The 16297-nt window shown below is 43.1% G+C and overlaps 1 protein-coding gene across 2 annotated transcripts; it reads left to right on the plus strand.

Annotated features, from left to right (window-relative positions):
* Positions 1–1353: 1353 nt before the first annotated feature.
* Positions 1354–12895, plus strand: etv5a (ETS variant transcription factor 5a). 2 transcript variants are annotated; one of them, XM_018704332.2, is made up of 13 exons: positions 1354–1507; positions 3233–3371; positions 3558–3651; positions 3760–3807; positions 4338–4388; positions 6387–6510; positions 6613–6915; positions 7056–7378; positions 9209–9271; positions 9688–9756; positions 10061–10230; positions 10353–10460; positions 10763–12895. In XM_018704332.2, exons 2-13 carry the CDS (start codon positions 3324–3326, stop codon positions 10991–10993), a joined length of 1632 nt encoding a protein of 543 aa, XP_018559848.1. In that variant the 5' UTR covers positions 1354–1507; positions 3233–3323; the 3' UTR covers positions 10994–12895. The 2 variants fall into 2 exon arrangements, with proteins under 2 accessions (XP_018559848.1, XP_018559850.1); XM_018704334.2 differs by having other exon boundaries at positions 1355–1507; positions 10353–10454.
* Positions 12896–16297: the final 3402 nt, after the last annotated feature.

Raw genomic sequence — 16297 nt, forward strand, 5'->3', positions numbered from 1 at the left:
CCTGTTAATATATAAATACATGCATTTGTATGATGAGACAAGTAATCAAATAGAACAAGGTACAACACAACAATGAACTGTATGAAGTAGTGATCATCACTGCATAAAAACTGATGGAAATAGGATTAGAAACTAGTGCTGCCAGATGAAAGGTCAGCTCATCACCACAGTTAATTACCATCCTTCAGTGTCTAATCCACATTTTATGCTAATCTGAACTGTATTTGCCCAGATATCTTGCTCTGTACCAAAGTGATGGTCTGGCTGATCATCTCCATATCAATTAACTAATCATCCTGTGTGTGAATAACATTGCTAATGCATTTTTGTGTGTGTGTTTTGATAAATTTAAATGTGTGATATATATGACTAATAGATAGAAAAAGCTCAAGCCGGCTAGTGGCAGGTTTTTAAATGCATGCAGATGATACAGTCATGTTTGCTGGTTATGACTGGGCTGTCATAATATTTACAGTCCATGGCAGCACAGTTCAAAACCTCATACCTTGCATTCATTAGCAGCATTAAGCGAATCTTGTCAGTTTGCTTTTGTTTCATGATACATGAATGAGCAATTAAAAATTTGGACAATCATCTGCAAAGTAATTAGATGAGACAAAACTTTATTGATCACCACAGGGGAAATTCACTTGTTACAGCAGCTCAAAAGTAGAGGAACAAGACTTAGTGAGTGAGTGATGAATGACAACTATATACACTATATACACCTATCACATGTGACATGGCCTGCAGGGGTAATAAACATATGCATGAAATGATAAATGAATACAAAAGATATATTGTCTAATCAATAATTAAATAATTAAATCTTACGTGTTGTGGAGTAAAAAGTACAGTAGGCTATTCCCTCTGAACTGAAGTGGAGGAGAAGTCTAAAACTGTATAAAAAGGAATTAGTTAAGTAAAGTACCTAAAAACTGTCCTTAAGTACAGCGCTGAAGTAAATGTACTTAGTTACTTTTCACCACTGTCAGGTTTCACCACTGTCACCACCGTCAGTAGTATAGTTACAGTCCAATTTGTTGTTCTTATAGTGTAATCGTGTATCATTAAAGACTCTGTGGGTTTGGGTCTTTCGGTATATTTCCATTGCAACTGGCCCTTTAACAAACACATCTTGGCATTGATGGCTGAAAAAAGTGTGAATGAAATCCAGCCATTCATAAATATAGGCCACTGTTGCGCCGTGATTGGCCAGCCCCTGCCTCGTGCATTATTCATGAGCTCCGGAGACGCCATTGGCTACTCGCTTAACGGACATGCCGGATCCACTAATCAGCGTGCGTCTCTGTGTGCCCGCTGGAGCCCAGGGGAAAACCGACCGGGCCATTAACGAAAAGCTCAGTCAAGTTTTGTGAGTCGAAGGAGACGCATCAGTGTATCAGTGCGCAGACGACTACACGACTATCGACACGTTGTTTTTTTAATTTGTGGATATTTCTACCGCAGTCTTTCGATATTGAGGTCGTATAAACACACGAACAAGGTAAGCTGCAGTATTTCTTTCGACGAGAACTTGCTTTTACGAAGCCGTATTGTGGCTGGATTTCTTCCTAACGCTCTTTTATACTACAGACGAACGCAACGCCATCTTATTTAAAGATATTTACTTTGGCAACCATTTTAAATCGCCTCCTATCTGTTTAAAATTGACTGGCGTGTGTCGTATTTAAGCCCAGCATGTGTTGTGTTTGGTCCTTGATTTATCTGCGTGGATATTGGCTTTGGCTTATCAGCGCGGTCAGGCGTCTGTTTGCGTTTTTTTTTTTTTTTTTTTTTTATGAATGGACGGGCCATTTTTTTTCTCCCTCCGTGTTTCCACACGGATCGAGTTTCACTTCATTGAGAAAAACAAGGGAGGGATGGGTGGGGGAAGGGCGGGGAGCAGGAGAGGGGTGGGGTGGGGGGGGTGATCTTCCTCCCCTTGCAGCGGCCCCCAGCCTCGCCGAGACGCAAAAGTTTTACCTAGAACTACATCATTTCGTGATAAAAGTTGGTCTGTCCAAGTTCGACACTCGATACCTTTTTATACGCTTGTGAAGCTGAAGTGGAAATTAAAGTCTTTATGTAGTTTAGTGGTAAACTTTGTTGAGTTTTTTACTATGTTTGCACTTTGTATTTTATTTTTATTTTTTAAGGTTAAATCTAATTCTGATATTCTAATAGTAGACGCAGCTATCATATGGGACGTTAGTAAGCCAATAGCTCTAGTTGTTTTTTTAAATAATAAAGTAACTTTACCTCATATTTAAATACTTACTTTTAAAAACCCTCCATGTTAGACATTTTACTCGCCTAAGTTGAGCTACTATGTGTGAGTAGAACGTCGCAGTAGAGCAAATTAAATTCTCAGTGTTAACTTTCTACTCCAGATTGATGTGCTATATTAGTGTAAGCTCCGCATGAAGACATTTACTGTGGGCTCTACTAGGCGCCTGTGATTATTGCCCAGCAGCTATCCTTTATTCGTCATCCATTAACGGGAGATAGAGGAGTGAGTCATATCACTCTGCCGAGGGAGATGCGAGAATAGAGGGCAGTGCTACCGTCTTAATGCTCTGTTGAGAACTTTTTTTGTTCCTAGTGTTTCTAACTTAATAGTGGTACACACATGGGAGCAGGGAGTTCAGGTTCAGCCAATTGTAACACCCAACAACAGGGTCAAGCCTCTATAAGACACTAATCAGCTCCTTGACTGGCCCTTTTCTTGATATCTTGTTTGGGAAGCTTTGCGTTACAGAGCAGCCACAGACTAGACTACTCTTTCCAAGTCTTTTACTCAAGGTCTCCAAGCTGATTATAGTGGCAAGTAATGCCTACAGATGGCCAGTGAGCGCAGCTTATATAACTGTATTACATGTGTGTTCCATAATGACTGTGTGTTTACATTGTGCTGCTTCTCCTTACTCCGCGCAATGCATTTCAAAGAGCTGTTTGTTGGTTAAATAAAGAGCTGAAAGAAGGTGGTGGTGGCCTTTTTTCAGCATCAGTTGTGCTGCAGCATAAACACATCGCTGTGTTGTGAAGCCCAGCACAACTGTGTGGCTTCACAAATTACAGCAAAAGCCCTTCTAACACAGTTTCAACAAAATGAGTTCAGCCCTTTGATGACGTTATACATACTTAAAGTGACATTTTTTATTACAATAGTTGATGCTTCTTATGAAATTGATTTTGTGACTGAAGCTGTGTTCCCTCTTGTGTTTTCCAGTGACCCACAGAGTGACCCAGGCGCTGTCGCTTTAAAGCGAACACCCCCCCCTCCCCCCAATATTGAAGCCCCCCCCAATCACCTAGATAACATGGACGGATTCTACGACCAGCAGGTCCCATTTATGGTCCCACCCAGCGTAAGTGGACATGTGCCAGCTTCACACATCACATCCTCACATGTTCAACCCACAGGTCTGCAACATGGCTGTGGATCACTGTACAGTTACAGTACACTTGAATACCATCTGCATTGTCCATCGGGAGGGCAGTGACATCTTCTGTTTATGTGCTGACGTTTCTACATCTTCTCATCTTCCCAACAGCACAAGTCTCACGTGGAGGAACCATCTCACAACAGGCCTCTGAACGACAGGAAAAGGAAATTTGTCGACACAGAACTCGCCCAGGACACGGAAGGTAATGTTGCTAATGTGATTGAACCAGGTGTACATCCATAATAGCAAAGTTTTAACTTGAAATTAGATTGAACCCTGTACTCAGTGTCTTTAAATTTTTGATTTCCAGAGCTTTTCCAAGACCTCAGTCAGCTACAAGAGATCTGGATTGCAGAAGGTGAGCTCTACAGTTATTTTATATTAGTTTCTTTTTTTAGACATGTTTGCCAATGTTCCCTCCACCATATGCAAAGTAATTTAAATGGAATTATTTAGTTTTACTTTTAAAGACCATCTACAACAACCAGTCAATGGAGAGTGTGTTTTGTGGTGTTTATCTCTTGGACCTTTGTTTCTAAATGGTCTAAATTGGGCAACTTTTAAGATGAAAGATTAACTTCATGAGAATGTGAAATGTTGCTATTTTTGAGTTAGTGATTAGTGCAAGAAGAGCAAAGTCCCATGCATGAAAAACTGCTGACCAAGACCCTCTTTGCTTTTGTAGTTATTCACTCTCCTTTTTCTGTTAGATTACTTTTTTCAAATTACCAATAAACCAATTTCTAGCAGTATATTTTCTCTTTTTTCCTTGTTTATCTTTTTTATCTTTCCATTGTTTCATCACTTCATCCCCAGTTTTTTGGGCTCATGAAAATGGGACAGGTTTTTTATTTTTCTCACACGTGACATTCTCCTGTATCTTCACAGCCCAGGTGCCAGACGACGAACAGTTTGTCCCAGATTTCCAGTCGGACAGCTGTGAGTACTTGATTTCTGTTGTTCGTCTCTGATTATGTGAGTCTGTATGTGTCCCCTGAACAGATTTTGAAACTGCCTTTTTTAATGTCAGTCAACCCTGGTCATGATTACAATGTTTGAGCCCAGACTGGTTTCTGTCTGATTTTGGACAGAGAACAATGATAATTCAGGCTGAAAATCAAGCTGTTTTAGCAGCATCGCATCAGAGATTTTCACTGCTAAAAGACTTAAATGGGCTTATTTTTCCTTGGAGGACATTGCTCCTATTCTTTTTGAATTACTGTCCCTGACCAGATGTCCAGGTCAACCCTCCTTTTATAAGAATTTCTTCGTCCTGTCGAGGACAAACACCATTCTTCGTCTTCAGAACACAGCTCTGGGAAAGGCTGCTCTCCCTCTTCCCTCCCTCCCTCTCCTCCATTTTGAGTTTAATCAGCCGATTGGCATGGGGCATCACATGAGCCAAGCTCCTAATCTGATTTCACACTTTCCCGCACTCAGGCCCTGCTGCTGAAGTGGGCTAGATTCCAGTGGATAGGGCAGCTTCAGAACTGCCTGTTTCAGTCCTGCTCCCTACAACTGTCTGCACTGTGTCCTCCAGACCTGTTCGATACAGCCTCCTGTTTGTATCTGCACATCGCCTTTAGGCTGCAGCTGAGGGATATGTTTGAATTATACCCAATGGAGCATTTTATGTGCCACCCTCCCTCCCCTCTGTCTTTCTGAGTTTATGTTTTCGTCTGATGCGTAGGAGGTGGAGACAGGGTGTGGTTGCTGCCTCTCTTTGTCAGGGCTGCCTTTTAAATCTTGGTTAATGTGGCACAGTGAGCTGCAAACTGACCACTAGCCTGCAGTGCCATAGCATATTATTGAGGTTGATGCATTGACATTTATGTATTTTTGTAGAGAGCCCAGTCCAAAGTTGTATGCATATGTACGTTTGGATTTTAACATTTTTTGAATGTAGTAAGATCACTGTAAAGTGCTGTTGTTGTGTAGTCCATGCCCTTGTGCTATCAGTACACTGTGTGTTTGTGGGTATGTGTAAGATACAGAGAAGTGAGTTTGGCAGTCACTGCTGTTGCCAGGCTGCTGGCTGTTCTCGCTTACAAGTTGCTTATTCACCAAAACCAGATTTTCTGATACAAGCTACAGTCCATAAGACATCACATGGCAAACCACTCCTTCCCAGACCACAACAACTATATATAATTTGCTTGAATGTAGGGGCAGTGTAAATGTAAAGGAGAGAAGTTGTGGGCATGATTCAACTGAGATGGTGCAGCAGAGGAGTTTGTGTTCGGTGCTTATTTGTTAATCCACCCACTTGCACCAGTCCAGAGTAAGAAAAGACGCCTAATCTCCCCATTATTTACTTTTCTCTCTGTGTGAGGAGTCTCATTCGAGCCATTAGGTTTCACAGTGCACACAGGAGAGCTCACGTGCCCATTGTTAGCTCTGCTTAGGTCCATCAGCACCCCGGGTGATTTATTTGGCTCCCGCTCCTCTGCGCCCAGGGATCTAGTTTCTGCCTGGCTATTATGTGGCGCCCCGGAAACTGCCACTGATACGCAGAAAGCTGCAGCTAGTGTCTAATGGTTACAGCACGGGAGAAGAAAATCATTCACTGCCATTAGATTACAGCCACACTGATTCATGGGAATTGGTATTGCTTGCCCTAATGGGAATCAGACAAGAAGTTTGATAGCTTTTGTGTGTACAGTGCAGTTAGTATCATACTACCTGACAGTGGTGGATAGATGGCTGTTTTCAGAGCAGCAGAGTCGACCATCATTAGGGCAGATGATAAACAGCTGCTAAGTGGCTCTGTCAGTTGGGGGAATACACAGACACTGTCCATGATTCCATTTATCCATCAGTTCCAAATGTGGTTAAGATAACTGCTGCACTTCTGTTTATAGCTTCAATTAGGTGATATCTGGAGTTCATCCAATGTGCTCAGTTGTGTTGTTTCTCTGTATGTCTCCTTCTATCTAGTGATGTTTCATGGCCCTCCACCAGCCAAGATCAAACGAGAGCTGACTCGCTCCAAAGAGCTTTCTCCCTGTCGCCAGGACAGGAGTCCCATGCCCTACGGAGAGAAGTGCCTTTACAGCTACAGGTATGTAGTCAGTAGCTACTGGATAGTGTATTGATTATTCCTCTCAGATTAAAGGAGTTCTGACTTTTCGTGTCGACCTTTGCTCCGTCTCATCATTCACAGTGCCTGCGACAGGAAGCCCACTCCTGGGTTCAAGCCATTAACTCCCCCATCGACGCCAGTCTCTCCTTGCGGCCCCACCAGCACAGCAGGAACGCATCCACTGAGCGAGCAGACTCCCCCCCCTCACCCCCATGTAGCCAATCCGACCCCAGGGCCACGTCCGGTGCAGATACAACAGCCTATAACCACGAGTGCAGGCCCTCCCAACCAGCAAGCACTCCCAGTCCACAGCCACAGCCCGCCCTTCGCTGTGCCCTGCACACCCATCAGCCAGGATGCTAACAACTTTACACCTGAGCACAGGTGAGCACATACCTCTTTATCTGGGACTATCTATTATCTGTGGGATTTTTGCTTTCAGTGGTTCATTTAGTGTCTTTGCAAGCGTTTTCAAAAATATTACATTAAGCACACTGTCCTGCCTCTTCTTTCTCCATCTTAAGGTTCCAGAGGCAGATGTCAGAGCCATGTCTACCTTTCCCCCCGTCAGAGAGTCAAGGGCGCCCTCAGTTCATGCCCCAGCCTCCCAGCAACAACAACAACAGTCTGCCACGTGACGGGCGGCCACCATACCACCGGCAGATGTCAGAGCCGCTGGTGGCTGTGCCTCCCCAGGGTTTCAAGCAAGAACTCATCGACCCACGATATACTGAGCAGGGTGTTCCCACCATGGGCCCCCCAGGTCCACCCCCGGGCCCTACATGTCAGGCTGCTTTCCACCCCATGGCCATCAAACAGGAGCCCCGTGATTTCTGCTTCGATTCTGGTGAGTAACAGGGTTTAAAGAATGGTACTTGTCCATAAAATAAGTTGAGTAGAGTCTATTACCTCTCAAGATGTCCCTGTGGTGCTTTCTGCCTCTCCTTGCACTTGCTCAGTAAGGAAGTCCCTTGCTAGCTGTGTGAAAGTAATTGTGCAGGGCTGAGAGCAAGTAGAGCAGGCAGAGGGTGAGGAATGTGCCTGGCCATGTTTGTTCTGGGCACTAACACATGCCTGTGAGTTTTAGCATGCAGCAGAGGCCTGGATACACACAGGTGCTCATTTCACACACACACACACCACACACACACACACACACACACACTCTGAAAGTCTAATCTGCATCATTCCTCCAGAGTCACGCCAGTGAAGTAAAAGTGGATCCTTTAGCTCAGCGTAAGCCTCCAAGGGCAAAAAGTAAATGGGTCATCAAGCCAGGTGCACAGAACCTCTTCACTGAGCCTACCTGGAATAGATCTAGGCCAGTGCCCTCAGAGGACTTAGTGACCTGCAGCACAGCAAGTTGATTGTAAGAGTCTGGAAATTCTCTGCTTGGTTGTCACAGAATACACAAGGGGCCAAATGGTGCCAGTTCTCCCCGAAAAGCCTTGTTAAACAGTCATGGCAGAGATGCTGTTTACTCGCATGGCTTAAATCAAACAAGCCGGAGCGACTGTCGGTGCATTGATTGATCCCAACGCCCACACACCCAGCTGTTGTCCCCGCTCTGCTGCATTAACATCCTCTTTCCCTGAAATTCTGCAACATTTTAAAAAGTCTTTTCTGGATCTCATACAATACACTCTCGTTCTTTTTCTGCATGTTGTGTGACCGGCTGGCTGGGTAGTGATGTAATGACAAATCCTCTTAGCTTCTTATGGCCTTTAAATACCTACGTCACAGAGGCCTTGCATCTCTAGATGGATGGAAGATGTGCATGTTCGGCACACCAACATGAAACATATTGTTATCCCCGAGCTGGTAGTCTACAGACAGCAGCAGAGCGGTTTATGCAGATATAGAGCCACAATTTGAATCCATGCACAATCAGCTTTTGACAGGAGGAGTTTCCAAAAAGTTCCTAAAGTTTTTCTTTAGTTCTCTCTTTGTTTTCTCTGTCTCTGCATGCATGGTAAGACTTGACAATAACGATTACTTCCTGCAGACTCTGTCCTAAGTGAGGACAAGAAGAGGCAGATACTTGGAGGAAACACTTGCTCAAGATTGATCTGTGGTTGTCTTATCAGTAGAAAGGAAATAGAATGACGAGTGGGTGTGGAGGGGGTTGGTATACACTGCAGAGACAACCGCAAACGGAAGACAGGCCTTGAACCCTCAGGGGGGAGGACTGGCGTAACTTGATTGTCATTGAGATTTAATACAGCAACCATGGTGCTAATCCCATTTTAAGGGTTTGGCGGACATGCAAAGGATGTTATGTGCTGTGCAGTGTACTCTGATCTGGGCTTTAGTCCACTCTAGGTGTTTGTGTGTGTATGTGTGTTTGGGGTTGGGCATTTTTTAGCCCAGCCACAGATGAACATGGTCATTGGTTGGATAGAAACACAGCCAACGTGTGTTTTGACCTTTTATTCCCATACTTTATATTTATCAATGTGACGTGACACACTAATATAGCTTGGACTGAACGTCTCCATAAACATAGAGCGAAGCAAATGAACTGCAGATACAATATCAAAGCTATGTATCTGTGTGCGCAGTGGCAGGGGTTCAAATATATCTGTCAGCTGTGAGGTGGATTTTGATGTATTACACATTTGATATGATAGTGAGGATGTCTGGTCTAAATTTATGTACCCATCTTCTTTGTTTACAGAAGTGCCTAACTGTCAGTCATCATTTGGGAGAGCAGGGAGCTTCTACCAAAATAACCATGAAAGTAAGTTCAGATTATTGTCTTGTGCTTTTTATGTCTGTGATGTTTAAATTAAGTCATCAGTAAAATCCACTCTTTGTGACCCTGAACCCTGTGACTTATAGAGCTGCTGAAAGCTCAGCATGGGTGATAGCTGGCTGAAAGAATAGCGGTCAGCAGCACTAAAATGACAGCTCAAGGGGAAGTCAGTCTGTCAATGAATCCAGTGTAGCTGCTCCACACACACACAGTGCATTTCTCACATCAGCAGCTGGCAGAAGCTCTGCACAGTACAAGCCTCTGCTCTTGGGAAGCTGCCCAACTATATTGCTTTGCATGCAGTTTGGATCTTGGGGTTGAACGTGGTCACTGGCCTTCGTATGAGAACAAAAGCCCATTTCCCACGCTCATCTGATTCATGTTGCTTTTTTCAATTTCAGGCTTCTCCTTCGACAGAGATCCTCAGCTATACTTTGATGACACCTGTGTGGTTCCTGAAAGATTAGAAGGTAAGCCCAAGAAAAACAATAAAAAGCAACACAACACAAAAGTAGTAGATATTGTAAGCTCATAAACTGGGTTGCTGTGAGCAGTTTCCGAGGCAGACTGCAGTTCTTTGGTTCCTCATGGTACATAATGAACAGCAAGTCCACTTCACAGTCACCATCTGGCAGGAATGTCTCACCACACTGTGGCCGTGGTGGAGCACAGTGCCAACTAACACTTTTCTGTTTCTTCGCTCTTTCCCCTTCTGCCTCTTCATCTCTTTCTGTTCTCTCTTCTTTTGCTCTTTCCCTCTGCTTCCACTCACAGGTAAAGTCAAACAGGAACCCTCTGTCTATCGTGAAGGACCTCCCTACCAGCGCCGCGGCTCCCTGCAGCTCTGGCAGTTCCTGGTCACCTTACTGGATGACCCAGCAAATGGCCACTTCATAGCCTGGACTGGTCGTGGCATGGAGTTCAAACTCATTGAGCCTGAGGAGGTTAGCACCTGTTTTGCACAATGGGGTTCATATCTCCTGTCCAGTTGTTGTTTTTTTTTCTGCACATGAACATTCAGAGATTTTCACTGCAGATTTGTAATCTATAGATTCTTTCTCCTCAGGTGGCTCGTCGTTGGGGCATCCAGAAGAACAGACCAGCAATGAACTATGACAAGCTGAGCCGCTCGCTTCGTTACTACTACGAAAAGGGCATCATGCAGAAGGTAAAGGCACGTTCTCCATTTTCTTTTTCTTTTCTCTCCATCCACCCTCCTCCGTCCAGCAACTGTGTGCTGTTTGGGGGCTAAAATAGTGCAGATAGTGGTATCAAAAGAATTCACACAAGTCTTAGTTTTGATTGGATGGGATCAGTCATTGTGGTGTACTGTAGTCACACTACTTTGCCTGTAAATCAAGAGTCTGTAGAGAAATTACACATGTACAACTATGATGTTTTGCATTTTATGTGCCTAGATAAGGATTATGCAGGAGGTTTCATATGTCAAAAAATGTCTATTGTTTTGTTTCTCAGGTTGCTGGGGAGAGGTACGTGTACAAGTTTGTGTGTGACCCCGAGGCTCTCTTCTCTATGGCCTTCCCCGACAACCAGAGGCCCAACCTGAAGGCCGACCCAGACAGCCTGCCAGGGCTGGATGACGACACCGTGCCCCTCACCCATTATGACGAAAGCACTCCTTACCTGCTGGACGCCGGGGAGCAGTGTGTGGCAGGCTTGCCTTTCCCAGATGGCTACGGCTACTAACAAGCAGTGTCAGGGTCCTGATGCACCACACACATGTACACGCAAACACTCCCAAAAAGTCTCTCGACGCCCACTCTTAAAAACCCAGAGCTGGACCTGAGCTGCCTGGAAGGAAAACCTTGCACTCTGCTCCTTTATGGTTCCCTCTCCTGCTCCCTGGAAAACCTTCAAAAGACTCTGCAAGCTCCCCAGCTAAGAATGAACGAGGGAAAAACCTGCGACAGCTCTTCTACTGCACCATCACATGAGAGAGAGCGAGGAAGGGAGAGGGTTGTAAAACACTGAGGGTCAACTGGACTTGGTAGCTTTGCCCACCTTACAAGCTTACTAAAGTAAGGCAAGAGGCTGCTGTTGCTATGGAGACCAAACGAAGCGAGGCCACAGCCCGCCAACTTTAAATGAACTGACAGACAAACCCCACCCCGTTTGTACAAGACTGCACGAGTTGTTACATTTCTGATTTTGTGACAATCTGCTTTTCTTAAAAACAATCAAATAACCAACAGAGTAAAAACATTAAAAATCTAATGAGGTATTCTAAATGCAGCATTATTCTATAGTTGCCTTTTTGGATCCCCCCCATTTCCATGTCACCACATCTGAATTACAAAATCCGTGAAAGGGCTTTAATTTGCAAAAATAACGGATTCACAAAACACAAAACACACAACATATTCTAAACCCACAAATCAGCTTCTTTTCTGTAGATAGGACTACATTTTTTTTTTGTAATACGCCAGCTGTTCTATAGTTTTGTTGAGACTTTAGAGACCCAGAACTCTCAGGTGTCTGGGGCGTTGCTGTATTTCAGGCTAGTCGGTTGGGCTGCTCTCTTGTGTAAATGTTAACGTTCTTTAATTGTTCTGCCCTTGTAAGAGATTGTATCTGCTTCCCTTTTAGAGACTGCACCCCACAATAGGAGCCCACAGTCTATACAGTACACTCCTCTCATTTCTGTTCATCACTGCTGGGTCCTTTTATCGCTCAAGTTTAGAGATGATAAGCACTCCCATCTCCTCCATTTCAAAAGGGATACACAACACGAGTATATATTTTCCCAGAGAGCGTTGATAATTCGTAAAAGCCTAAGAGGTTATTATGTATGATAAACGGTCACATTGCTCCTTTTTTGTATTTCTGTCTGGGTGCTTAATGTTTCCTTGGCAGTGTACTAGTTCCTCTGATGCACCAGTATGGCAGGAGCATCAGGACGTTGCATGCAAAAAAGAAATAAAAAGAGAAAACAAAAGGGTGAAATTTCGACACCTTTTGGACACCTGTCTGCCAATCACAAGCTGTCAACAGGAGACCTCTGCTTCTCTTTGCATGGTGTAATCAGTCAAGACTGTGTGTCCACTAACATATCGCTTTACTGTCTTTGGACAAAGAAGATATTGTGATATTCTCTGCATTTTTGTTTTGTGTGTGTGTGTGTGTGTGTGTTCATTATCTCTGTTTCTGAATGGGGGCAAAGACAAACTTATATAAAGTATATATTTTTGCTATAAGGCTGCATTTGTTTTGATTTTAATGTATAAGCTGTATAGTTCTGGCTCTAATAGACATGTACCTTTTTAAAAAAATCTCAATCCTTATGATGCTACTACTGCAGACTGTTTCTTTAAGAAGCCTCTGTGATAGGGTTGGAGAATGGATATGAAGATGTTATTATCATGCCTGTAGAAGTGTGTGGGTGTGTGTTTGTGCGCGCGCATGTAAAGGCCGTGGAGTTCCAGCAAAGGCCTCAGTGAAGACGACACACATTATCATGGGATCCACCCCAGGCACAGGGATTGTCTGCACTTGTACAGGCTTCAGTCCACTCCCCTCACAATGTGTTTCTTACACTGCTGAGTTTATAATAATCTGTACTGGGTACAATAAACGGTCCTCTATGCTTCACTGCCTGCAGTCCTGGTGTGTTTCATCATTTTCTCTCCTGCCCCCAACCTCCCACACTCCTCCTTGTAGCCAGTCAGCTGACTGGCTGCTGTGGTCTGGCAGTCACTGTGCTTGACCTGGCTGATTTCTGAGTCACATGCTTCTCCTGACTGTCTCTTGATGCATTTCTTGGTAAATGATTACTCTTGTTTTAACTTGTGGCAAATGTGTTTGAGCAACATCTGAGTAGCTGTGTACAAGAAATCAATGTGTTTCATTTTCTTGGCACTGTAACTGGTGCTTAAGTTAATGTGAGTGAGCATTCTGACAGTCCATTGTATGTAGTTTTTTAATGAGTCCACACAATGACAAGATTTAATTTACAACAGGGTGTTTCTGACACCCTAAAACCACAATGTGTTCAGTGCTTTTGTCTGCTGTCAACACTCACAGTAACAAGTGTGAGAGAACAAGAACAAATCTATTTGCTGCTTTAATATTTATGGATTAGTTACACTCTCATGTTCTGGGGGACATGTGTGATTCACTGGTAAATAATTCACTGTTTGACACTAAAACCTACAGTGAACTCCAAAAGTGTGTTGCACAAAAAGATGTTTTTCATGCCTTCGTTTGGTTCTTGTTTGAGTTTTGTAGAATTATTCATGAGCTCAAGCATTAGACTTGTCTGAGAGCACAGAGTAGGTCATAAATATTAAAATAACCAATAAATGCACTCCCCTGTACAATGACTATAAGGTTAATGTGTAACATACAAGCTGAGGTAACACCAGGATAAATCAACAGAAGTATATGACTTTATATTTGAGGGTTTCTATATTAAAAAATATAAAAGGTTGTCATAAAAGGAACTACACATATTACATATTACCTATAATATATTTCCTGTATTATTAAATTTGTGTTGAACAAAATTACCACAGCAAACCTGAGGCTATACAACAATTGCGCATAAGCAGATGAAACAGTAGTTTTCACTGTCAAGTAAATGTAATGGAGTAGAAGTAGAAAGTGACATAGAGTGGGAGTACAAGTGCCTCAGAATTGTACTTATTTTGAGGAATATTTGTGCAAACATATGTTATATCTTGGCTCTGTATTGGGTACAGCGTATATAGCCACTGAGTGCTGACTCAACAGATGTTATATGTGAAAACTAGCTGAGGACTTGTCAGTTCCATTGTGTTTCACAGCTACAGTATCATGTGATGTTTGTTTCATTTTAAAAACTCATTGAAGATTTTCCAGCTTCTGAAGTGCTTTCCCCAGGGCATGTCTTTTTTTACACTGTCTGTCTTGTAATATCACTGGGGTGTAAAAATTTGTCTTGAACTGACATACGAAGCATGATAGTTTCTGATATGTGATAAAAACCGTGAAGCTTTAGATTCGGGCATTGTTTTGATGGCCAGCAGCACTCTGCCTGGTGTTGAGTCAGAGCCTTATCAAACCACAGAGTGTAAAAGCCAAAGCGCTGGTCTCCAGTAACACAGCCTGGCAGGCAACTTTCCATTGATTGAGAGAGCAGAGTGCCTTTGAATGCTATGAAAGGCCTTTTAGTGTGCTCATGGGAGGTGCCCTGCCCTGATATTGTGTGTGTGAGAGAGTATAGTTGCTGCCAGCATTCATAACAGATGTGTTTTTTTGTTGTTGTTGTTTTAAACTTCCCAGCCTCTCTTTGTGTTTTCCTCTTCCATTGGCAGCAGTTGGTGGAGGTATATGGGTGGAACATGACATATTTAGAAAAGCCCACTTCATTCTGACTTCTATGAATAGAGGAAATATTGTCGACCACTGTGGCAGAGTGTCCTTCATCCACTGCTTACAAAACATCTGAAAATCATTTTCTTCTCCTCTCCTGATTATTTATTGAGCAATGTCTGATGAATAAACAGTAAGAATGCATATTTTTATAAAAATGAAAATATGAATATTCACACCTTAGCTGTGAATTCTCCACAAGACACCCACAATCCTCATGTCAGATTGAGACTGAACAATAGATCACTGTCACAAACTCACCTTCAGTATCCTGACTCTGAAAGTTCACTGCTGATCTTCAAAACAGTACTTTGACAAATCATATAACTTAAAGTCCACTTCCTAGCTTTCTTGACTCAAGGTTTATTCACTAGTTATTGGACCTAGTATTAATGTTTCTTGTTATATGTCCATTGTAACACAGTGGGGTAGGGTAGTGATTCATATGTCTTTTACCAGAAGAAACAAAACTGGCTACATGCCTGGCAGACCAACCTCCACACCTATTTGTCACCATGCATAATTGGCCACATTTTTGTCTCAGTAATGCTCCATGTACTTATTCTATAGGACTGGATGGCGGTGGTAGCATTTCTATCCATCCATTAAGAAATGCATTTCTTTAATTTGAACTCCATGGGGCTCATTCCGTATAGTATACTTAATTATGGACACAAATCAGAACTGTGTGGAAACGAGGCATAAGGCTGTGCTCCTAATAACAATGCTAACATAGTGATGTTTAGCAGGTAGCCTATAATGTTTACCATGTTTACCATCTTCCTTATAGCATGTTAGCATTCAAAAATTGGCTAAATAACATCAAATATGAAGTACAGCACAAGATGAAGAGAATGTCATTAGTTTGGTCGTAAAGTATTGAACACATTAAAATCTCATGGTGGCCATAGGGGGGAAATGTGAGGATCACTAAAGTCAGCAAACTTTTTCCTCTGAGAAATATAAATGCCTGCACAAACTTTTCCATCCTTCGTATCTCACTCTGTGTACCTCTCCTTCCCCCCTTCCAGAAACCTGCTATTCACAAGATCAAGCCATGAGCCCGATACAATGATCCTGATTCATTTAACAGGAGCAAGTGAGGCTTTGGAAATGTCCCCTTGTCACCTTGGAAACACTCACTCACCCATAATGACCGACATAGAATGCCTCGTCCTTATCTAGCACCACTGACCTGCCAAAGGTTAACAGTACGGTATGGACAGTATGTATGCATGCTGGAGAGATGATTTAGGGCTCCACACATATGAAACAAACAAAGCTGCATCATAAACATCACTCTAAATCAATACCAACACTATTATAGAGTACTTAATACATGGTCCTGGGCTTGAAAAGTGGACGTACCAAATGGGTAGTCCTTCAACATACATTATACCACATGATCACTGGCTGCTTCCAAGTGAATTATTGATCCAGATACAAGACAAGGCAGCCCAAGCTAATGTGATTTCAGCTTTAAATCTTCAGACCGTGGCAGGCACTCACACACATACACACACACACACACACAATGCCTTTCTCCTCTGAAGTTTGAGAGAGTGAAGCACTCTGTTCTGGCTACTGACGACTGAGAAATATGGGTCATGCTGCCGGGAAGGGAACAGCACAAATCTTTCA

The sequence above is a fragment of the Lates calcarifer genome, linkage group LG1, assembly GCF_001640805.2.
Source record: "Lates calcarifer isolate ASB-BC8 linkage group LG1, TLL_Latcal_v3, whole genome shotgun sequence".
Taxonomy (NCBI): domain Eukaryota; kingdom Metazoa; phylum Chordata; class Actinopteri; family Centropomidae; genus Lates; species Lates calcarifer.

Bases quoted from the DNA above. Each gene is read 5' to 3' on its own strand.
- etv5a (XM_018704332.2), top strand. From the start codon at position 3,324: ATGGACGGATTCTACGACCAGCAGGTCCCATTTATGGTCCCACCCAGC. The intron at 3,372-3,557 runs GTAAGTGGACAT...TCTTCCCAACAG, and splicing joins CATTTATGGTCCCACCCAGC to CACAAGTCTCACGTGGAGGA. The intron at 10,461-10,762 runs GCACGTTCTCCA...TTTGTTTCTCAG, and splicing joins GCATCATGCAGAAGGTAAAG to GTTGCTGGGGAGAGGTACGT.